This window comes from Gavialis gangeticus, unplaced genomic scaffold (genome assembly GCF_001723915.1).
Source record: "Gavialis gangeticus isolate Ggan-Ray unplaced genomic scaffold, GavGan_comp1, whole genome shotgun sequence".
NCBI lineage: Eukaryota > Metazoa > Chordata > Crocodylia > Gavialidae > Gavialis > Gavialis gangeticus.
The window spans coordinates 9424212-9433772 of NW_017729003.1; the positions used below are offsets into that span (position 1 = coordinate 9424212).

At 44.7% G+C, this 9561-nt stretch overlaps 1 protein-coding gene across 1 annotated transcript; it reads right to left on the bottom strand.

Moving 5' to 3' along the window:
* Positions 1–355: 355 nt before the first annotated feature.
* On the bottom strand, positions 356–8789 carry ANAPC16 (anaphase promoting complex subunit 16). The gene is made up of 4 exons (XM_019507797.1): positions 8632–8789; positions 2882–2956; positions 995–1166; positions 356–961 (listed from the first exon to the last, which is right to left on the bottom strand). Exons 1-3 carry the CDS (start codon positions 8771–8773, stop codon positions 1051–1053), a joined length of 333 nt encoding a protein of 110 aa, XP_019363342.1. The 5' UTR covers positions 8774–8789; the 3' UTR covers positions 356–961; positions 995–1050.
* Positions 8790–9561: the final 772 nt, after the last annotated feature.

Consider the following 9561-nt stretch of genomic DNA (forward strand, 5'->3'; position numbering starts at 1 on the left):
GGCTGGAGATCAAGGGATCAGCACTTAATTTCATTCCTTGAATAAAGATTTTTTTTTTATATCCACATGGAAATATCAGAACATGAAAGGTTAAATCAATATGGAGTTTTACATTGCTTAAAGGGCATTTGCATCAAAGCAGCCATGAATGCAATTCACTTGTTTAATGAATTTTTTATGCTTATTTAATGAATTTCACAAAGGTTTGGTTTTTTTCTTCTTTAAATAGCAGTTAGCTTATGTCACAATATACTGTCTCTTGTTTATAGATGCAAATATGGTGCTACGGAGCAACTTGGTTCCTTTTTCTTTTCTAAATTTTAAAGTCTAAGGAAAGGAAACAGACTTTATCATCGTTTAAATTATTTATTTGCCATGGAAGGGATCTAGTACATCATGGTAAAGGAAGAGCTTCAGAGTTTTCAGTAAGCAGCAGTTTTTTCCTCCCAGTGCTGTATATAGTTAAAGCAGAAGCAGAGAGAGAAGCCTCAGCAAAGCTAAGATGATCTTGACATAGAAGAGTTTAACATTCGTCATCCTTAGTTATCTTGCATGGTTCTTTATCCTATTCATCTTCAAAAAGGAAGAGTTCAAGAGTCAAATACCTTTTCTATTCAAGGAAAGCTCCTGTAGGGCATTATCAAATAACTGAATAATTAAAAAAAAAAAGTATCCAGTTCAGTATGACTGACAACCTGGCTACTGCAGGCACAAATATACTCTCTAGAGAGTATGAGGTTTTTGTCTCTCTTTAAAAGGGGAAGGGAAGGTTACTTTAAATAAACATACAGGTTACTCTCCAAGTTCTTTAAAATTGATGCATCTAACAAAGACACAGAAGTTGCATCCTGCTGATGTATTACAAAATGCCTGAGGTTCTGTAGTTGCCATTTACTGGATACTGTAACAGAGCTGTCAGGGACACAGCTGTGAGCATCCTGAAAAATGGCAGCCCATTAAACCCCCCCCCCCACCAAAAAACAAACAACACACAAAACAGTCCAGAGGCTGCATCTGTTCGATCATTTGACGCCAGTGATCCAAAAGCTTTCATCCTGATGAAGGGGTGAACCCCAGCAGTTGCTCAATGGGTTTGTATCTCCACTCATCTGCCTCCAGTTCTTCCACTAAACCAGCTAGTTTTTCCATCCGAGCAACTTGCTGATCTACAAGAAGTCCAAATAATGGTTTGCATGAAAATTTTCAGTTAAATTTCTTAATTAGGCATATATAGTCCTTTGGAAAAAAAAAAAATCTTTTCCCCCAGTAATGCAGTCACTAGGAAGTAGTTTTATACCATTTTGTAACAGAATAGTGCAATTATTGAAAACACTTCTCTAATTTTTCTCTATATGAAGTAAAGACTTTGTTAGATTGTATAAGTGATTAATATTACATCTTCCATACTTAATTTGTTTCTCTGCATACTGTTGAACAAATCGGAGGCCCAAAAGATCAAAGATCATGAAACAACATAATTAGTGCAGGAAACTCAAGACAGTGTGGAGTTACTTTCTATAGCCCAAATGGTCACTAATCAGTTCTGTATCTTAACCTTTCTGGAGTAAAATAACCCAATAAAGGGAAAAGTGAGACCTCCAAGGGGCTTGAGATAAAACTGCAGTGTAATATGAGGAACCATCCCCTTTAAAGAGAGAGAATTTTAAGAGGTCTTTATAACCATTTTAAAAATTCTGACTTTGTAGTCAGAATATAATAAATTACAAAAAAGAAGGGATGAAGGCACTGCCACTAAAGGTCTTTTCTATATCATCAAGGAATAAAGGTAAATCATCCCTCTGATGGTTGTATTTAAAAAAAAAAAAGTACTGTTTGATATCAAAGTTTTCAAACGACTTCAAAGTTTTATCAGGGAGCTGTATGGCATGCCTATCCCTACTCTCATTATACAGTCCTGTAACAACTTATTAGTAAAGGCTGGACCTGAAATGTAAACACTGTAAATCAACTGACATTTAAAAAAAAAAAAAAAAAGGAGGTTAAATGCTTTTAGGCAAAGAAACTGCTGCTTAATTTTAAGGCCTAGCCCTTATTGCTCCCAGTCTGTGTGCCTGGTTGGCTGCACACAATATACATTGGTTAGACTACAACTAAGCAACTCATGACAGTAATGCTTTGTTCACTTCCTCTGAGATTTTGGTTAACAGTCTTAAGGAAGTTCAGTTTCACTGATATTCAACTGTAGCAGCAGGTCTGAAATACAAAGACATTCTTGAAGGTTTTCAGCTGCTGCAAGTCCTTGGAGGTCTGACTTGTATAGAAAGCATCTCAAATGCTTGACAGTTACAGAAATGTTAGTTCCACATACCCAATGAAGTAGAGTAGCCAGAAAGGATGATATCATAAGGAACAAATACAGATTTACTGTAAACTCAGGCTTTGTCAACAGCTGGAGAGTAAGGCCTTATTGATTTAATTGGATTGTGCACAGTCAAAAAAACTACCATCCCTTTCTGGCCACAGGAAAGGATTAGAGAAGAGAAGCAGAAACTGAAGTGGCATGTAGCAACTTTTCTTTTCGAAGCATTCTACACACTCTAATTGATCCTCAACACTGTATAAGCAAGTTCAGACCTCACCTCTTATGCATACAGTACCACAAAGAGCAACAGAAAAACAAGGTTAGAAATACTGTTAGACTCCCATAACCAACTGCCTGTTTAACTTGTGTCTCTCTTCAAGCATGGCACAAGAACTAACAATAGCCTTGCTTAGTGATAATTCAGGACCTTCAAAGATTTTATTCTGCTTTTTTGTGGCTCATACCACAGCACCCACTAGCCTTTTCTACATCCTTGTCTTCAGCTTCTACAGTAAACTTATCTACACAAAGTCAAATATAAAATATGCAAATACTTACCATGTTTCACTTGCTTTAATGTAGATGCAACTTGATAGCTGAAAACAGATTCACAAAGGAATCTTTCTGAACCATCTGTAAACAGAAAAGGGAGGTGTTTTAATGACAAGTGCTAAGTGTTCTTATTGAGAAGCTTTAAGCAAGTGCTGCAGGCCTGTTGTGTTGGAACACTTAGGTTTGGTGTGGGTTTACCCTCTGTCACTTACTTCAGATGTTTTCTCTTACTTGAGAAAAATGCAACCCTTGCATGTGCAACTTTCTGGCCCATAGACCAAAGTTCCAGGGCTTTCTGGCTGGTATCCAGGGATGATACTGCAAGCAACTTGGGATGGATGTGCTGTTGCTGCTGCCTCTGCTGTCATGCCTTCCCTTTTAGAAGCTGCTGCTGCCCAGGTGGAAATGAAAGATGCCACAACCTTTCGATTAAAGAAAGTCTAGGCTTTCTGGCCAAGGTTTTCTTCCATCATGAAGCAGATTTGAATAAATTCAGCATGTGAACTCCAGCTGCGTTTGTAGTAGTCACAGTATTTACCAGCATAGAATTTAAGTGTCAGATAGGAGTTTGAAAGGTGTTTCAGAAAGCTGAATGTTTCCTACTTTTCTAAAATAATGTTAAGAATCACCTTGCCTACTTCAACTACAAAGTGACATATTTTGTCAATGACATATACTTTCAAAAGCAACTTAATTGCAACTAAAATGCTATCATTTCAATTAAGTTTCAAGCCTTCTACAGTCTGTTATAGGGCCAAACACTGTTGGTACCAGAGAACATCCTGGACAAAGTTAGGAGAATCATAATTGAGCACAGCTGTAAAATGGTTACTTGGGAAGTTATAGTGACCCCCAATTCAGAAGCATGAATTACACCTTGCTTGGATGGCAGCAGTGCAGAGGAATATGAAAATAGGTAGCACAAGTGGCCTATTGCAGGCGTCTCACAATCACGGCCTGAATGGAGAGGGAACAGATAGTGGCCTTGCTTTAAACTTGCAATTCTTATCAACAGGGTGAGAGACCACCCAACATCTTTCATTGTGCTCAGCAAGATGAATGGAGTTTAAGCCCTTCCCACTGCAGCCATTGGGAGCTTTGCCTGGATAAGAGCTGCACAATAGGGCCCCTGGACAGTGAATTTAACAAGTTCACCAGAAACTGAACAAAGCTAATTTATGGAAACAGTCAGATTTCCAATGCAGAATAATCATTTTTATTACATCTTTTCTTTATCTTAATCATTCATAAGAGGTGTTTACAGCCAAATACTTGGCTGTATTTACAGGAATGCTACAAATTCAGGAATGTTCCATCACACTTCTTTTGCAATTGAAGTTAGTGGATTTTAAATAGAAAGCAAACCAAGTTGAAATCAGTTAGTGTCCTCAGAAGCCCTGCTTCCCTCAGGGCTCAAACATTCATTTTTTATACTTTATGAATTTTTATAGCTTAATTCTAACCCACTGCAGGTATGTTAAAATTTCTTGTGGCTCTTACAATCCAGTTCATTAACTGATTTCACAGTTACCTTAGAAATAAAGGAATTTGTAACATTGTTAATGACATGACAAATGACAGAATGATTTCAGTCTGCTCTTGATGTTACCCACAGTAATTTCAAGATCCCTTAAAGAATCAAAAGGGTTTCTTTTAAAGAAAATAGCTAAAATTACTTGAAAGAAGAATGTAATTCAGTTGTGTTTATTAGTATTTAAACTGGCTTCCTTCAAAAAAAAGGCAGCCAACATATATATTGCATTGATTTGAAAGAAAGAATGGATGCGTGTGGTCTTTTATCTCAGAAATTAAAAACCTAAACTAAACAAAACTTCCTGCAATACATATAGCAGGAAATGGTTGCTGTCATGTGAAACATTAATCCCCATCTTAATCAGGAAACAACACATCAACCAAAAGCTAAATCAAATAAATGCACCTTGCTGCATGCCCGAAAGCCTACTAGATTAGGAAAAGAGAACACTTCACAAGTCAGTGCTTTTTGAGTGAGTTACCCCTGCCACCAGGGCTCTGGAACAAAATTTAATCCCAGGATCTAATTCCATGAGAGAGGAGTGAGAGGTTGGTATACTGTTTACCATTATCAGCATATTGTCACATTGACTCAGCTTCCAAACCTCTGTTCCTGTGAAAATGCTTTCTACTATATTAGTGATGTGCTCAGATAAAAGCAAGTTAATGTTCATTATTATTTTAAAATGCTGTAGAAGCACTTCCTACATCTTGAATTATATGAAACACTCGTATTCCTAGCCTTCCCAGGGTAAATACCATTCATTCTGTTCTGTGAACGAATTACTCACCAATTCAGTAACTTGAAGTGTTCCATTTTTTTTTGCTTGTGTAACTCAATGACTCCTCAAAACAAGTCTTTAATCAGTTATTTCAACAGTCTGATATGTGGACTCCCATGGAAGGAAGCTTCCAAGGGATTCCAAAGGTTATCCAGTCCAACCCCCATGCCTGAGGCAGGATTCCCTATCCAAACCATAATCTAAACCAGGGGTGGGCAAAATGGTGGCTCTGGCCAGTGGCCAGACTCCATTTCCTAGCAGCCCCTGCCTCCATGGCTGGAGCCAGTTTCCATGGCTCTGCACCATGCTGTCACTGCTGCAAGGAGCTGGGGCAGAGCCATGACCTACTGCCTGCACACCCCTGCCTGAAGCATGCAGGCTGCAGATTGCCGCTCTGCCCTGACTCCCGACCATGCTATCACAGCTGCAAGGCCTCAGCCTGGCCCTGAAGGAGCTCCCTGCCCTGCCAGTGCTGCCGGGGCAATAGTTTCATTGTCTTATAGTTGGTAAGGTTGGACAGGACCTGAGCAGATCATCAAGTCCGACCCCCTGCCATGGCAGGAAAGAGTACTGGGGTCAAACAACCCCAACATGGTGTTTATTTAGCCTCCTCTTAAAGAACCCCCAGGGTAGGAGCCAGCACTTCTCTTGGAAGTTGGTTCCAGATTCTAGCCGCCCTGACCATGAAGTAGCACTTCCCGATATCTAGTTTGAATCTACCCTCTGCCAGCTTGTGACCATTATTTCTAGTCATCCCGGTAGCGCTTGGGGGAACAAGGACTCCCTCAAAGCCCGCTGGTCCCCCTGGACCAGTCTGTAAACAGCCACTAGATCCCCCCTCAGCCTTCTCTTGTGGAGGCTGAACAGGTTCTGGTCCCTTAGCCTCTCCTCATAGGGCTTGCCCTATTGCCCCCTGATCATGCGAGTGGCCCTCCTCTGGACCCTCTCCATGTTGTCCACATCCCTCCTGAAGTGCGGCGCCCAGAACTGGACGCAATACTCCAGCTGTGGCCTGACCAGTGTCACATGGAGGGGGAGGATCACCTCCTTGGATCTGCTAGAGATGCATGACAAGGTGCGGTTGGCCTTCCTGACAGCTTCGCCACACTGCTGGCCTATGGTCATTTTGGCATCAATAAGGACTCCAAGATCCTTTTCTGCCTCTGCACTGACAAGGAGGGAGTTCCCCAGCCTGTAGGTATGCTGCTGATTCCTCCTCCCTGGGTGCAGCACCTTGCACTTGTCATTGTTGAATCCCATCCTATTCTCATCCGCCCACTCCCGTAACCTTTCTAGGTCCGACTGCAGCCTATTCCTCCCTTCTAGTGTGCTCACTTCTCTCCACATCTTAGTGTCATCTGCAAATTTAAACAAGGTGCTTTTTACCCCCTTGTCCAAGTCGCTGATGAAGATGTTGAACAGCACGGGCCCAAGGACCGAGCCCTGCAGAACCCCACTGCCCGCATCCCTCCAGGTCAAAAATGACCCATCCACCACCACTCTCTGGATGTGGCCCTCCAGCCAACTAGTGACCCATCTGACGGTGTAGGTGTCGACGCCACAGTCCCCCAGTTTTTTTAATGAGAATTCATTAAAATGAATGAAGTCTCCATGGAAACCCCAGCTCCCACCTGTTCACAGTGCAGCAGCTGCTGGGATCTCCATGGAAACTGGACCTAGCCATGTGGGCAGGGGCTGCTGGGAAATGGAGTCCAGCCCCTGGGCCAGACTTTGCCTGCCCCAGATCTAAACTCTACATAGGACTACTGTCAACCCTGATGCAACATGGACCTAACACCCGGATCTGCCACAAGTGAAGCAGGGGAAACACAGCAACCAATGTCCTACTTCTACAAAACGTTATTAATGTATGGTCAAGAGATCCCAGGCAGAGGGCCATGCCCCCCCACTACGGAGGAAGGCAAAAACCTCCACAGCTCATACTGATCTGACTATGGGGAAAAATTCCTTCCTGATCCCAAGTATGGTGATCAGTCTGACATATCCTATGCCTTTCATTCTGAATTTAAAAGTTTCAGCAAAATGTGGTCATTCTGAAGTAGAGAGCTGCAGTCAGCTGATGACACACAGCTCATTGCACAGCTACAGGGAGGAGGAAAATTCCAGCCACAAACACTGGGACAATCATCTGCGCTGACAGGGCAATGGGTACAACCTCAGCAGACAAGACCTTCCTCCTTTAAGTAAACTGCATAGCTCTCATTCTCTCTAGAGCAGAGTTAACAGTTAAGATTTTAACTAAACTCAGTGGAACTAAAGGCTGTTTCAAACCTGATGGTTAGATAGCAAATCTATTACTCTGCCAAACTGCACGTTAAGAAAACAGGTTGCATCAGATTCATAACTAGACACAAAGCACTTCCTTACAAAACCCCAGTCCTATAGAACTAAAATGGAGTTTAAATTCCAGGTTGATAAGCAGCGCATCAGGCAACTGAAGGACCCTTCCACGTGCTCAGGCACTCTCCCCTTCCAACAATTAAAATGAAAGGGGGCAGAAAATACAAATTATATGAAATGCAAGTAAAATCCAGGGGAAGTAGGAGTAGTTTCTTAATATGTATGCATCATGTGAGCTCCCATAGGGCAAGATCTAGCTGCAGAGGACCTCAGGATTAGGTTTCAGATTAACATAAGAGCATTTCATAAAAATCAAACAAAACAGACTGAGGTTAGCCTTGCTGTGACTTCCCTGGAATGATGCGAGGGAAAAAAAAGCACCACAGCCCTGAATGATCACTGTAATACAGCCCCACAGCCAAACTGTGAAAGGGCCATGTTGTGAGCCCAACCCTATTGCAATGGTCCTGCAGCTTAGTCCTGCACATGGCTTGGCACCACTTCCACAAGTTCTTTCCATGCTATTGGGTTTATGGGGGAGAGGCAGCAGAAGACATCAACCATCACGTGAAGCAGTGGTATAACGTAACTCTCAACACAGCATTAACCTATAGCGAAGGCAGAACAGGCCTGTCAGCTCCTCGGTAACAGAGGCACAAGCTGCTTCCAGTCTGTTTCTGTGCTAAAACCAGCCAGCAATGTGAATTTATGACACTAAATACAGTCACATCAATCACCTGTCATTTTTGCTCAACAGAGATGAAACCAACAATAAGGGAGAGCAGCCCGCTCTGCTTCTGTCTTTCCTCCTGAGAAGCCTGAGATTTTTAGTTTTGTTGGCTACAGAGAAGTCCTACTTAGTTTTAGAAATGAACAGATTTAAGTGCACGAGAACTGGACCGGTTAGGAAGAAAGGACAGGCCGTGGGGCAGGGAGACTCTGGAAGTGAGACCTCTGCCAGCCTTTCCCTGCACCAACGCCCTTCCCTTTAGCAATTGAAGTTTGCCAGGTACAGCCAAGCCAGGGGCAGCGTGGGCTCCAGCTGGGACTTGTGTGCGCGTCTGGGGGGAGACGTCGCACCTTCCAACATTTCTCCAGCTCCTTTGGGATAAGTGAAGAGTGCTTTCCGTGGTGGGGCCAAGTCCGAGACACTAAACCCGGAGCCGGTCATCGAGCTCCCGCTGACTCCGCCAGCTGAGGAGGATGAGGAGGAGGCCGCCATGGTTCCTTGTCCCGACCTGGAGGCAACAGAGAGAGAGACAGAATCAGAGCGCGGCAGCACAGGCTCCGGCAAGAACTTCTCCGCAGTTACTGCGCCTGCGCGCGTACGTGGCGGCTGGGAGCAGCGAAGGACGGGCTTGCAACTTCTGCGCCTGCACACACAAGGGAAACTGCGGGCAGGAGCTTCCCCACAGTTCCTGCGCCTGCGCAAGAGGGGGCACTGTGGGCACCAATCACTTCACCCTTTCTGCGCCTGCGCGGCAGGGGGCGGCAGCAACCGCCGCCCGCGCACAGAAGTGAGCGCTACTGCTTGCATCCGTGCTCCCTCACCGACCGCCGCCCTTCCCGTCCGCGGTCTTGAGCCGTGTCCCGGTGAGTGCGGCGGTGGCTGCTACAACCAGTTCCGGTCCGGTCCAGGCAGCTCAGCACCGCAGCCCACCCCGCCCCAGTTCGGCCCGGCAACCTCCCCCGTCCTCACCTGACCGCGCGGACGGCTGGGCGCAGGCGGCGTGCGTGCTCGTGCTCGCTGTACATGTTGCGCGAGCACGAGTACGCTCGGCGTTGTCCGTCATACAGGCGTCGCGGGGGGCGGGGCCTCGCGGCCCCGCCCCGCCCCTCCCCTCCCCTCCTCTTCGCGTGGGGCCTGGGTGAGCGGGCGGCTGTGGGCAGGAACTGTGGGACACAGGGAGGGTGGGGCTGGCCATACGGTAGATGTGTCACGGCCTGACAAAGCACCCGCTCTTCAAAACAGCACCTGTTTTGTGCTGGATGCACCATGGTTATCCTGGG

What these genes read in the sequence shown, in the direction of transcription:
- ANAPC16 (XM_019507797.1), bottom strand. Translation starts at nt 8,773, where the DNA reads ATGGCGGCCTCCTCCTCATCCTCCTCAGCTGGCGGAGTCAGCGGGAGC. An exon ending in AGCTGGAGAAATGTTGGAAG is followed by an intron (nt 2,957 to 8,631) that starts GTGCGACGTCTC and finishes TTCTGTTTACAG; the next exon opens with ATGGTTCAGAAAGATTCCTT. An exon ending in ATTAAAGCAAGTGAAACATG is followed by an intron (nt 1,167 to 2,881) that starts GTAAGTATTTGC and finishes GACTTCTTGTAG; the next exon opens with ATCAGCAAGTTGCTCGGATG.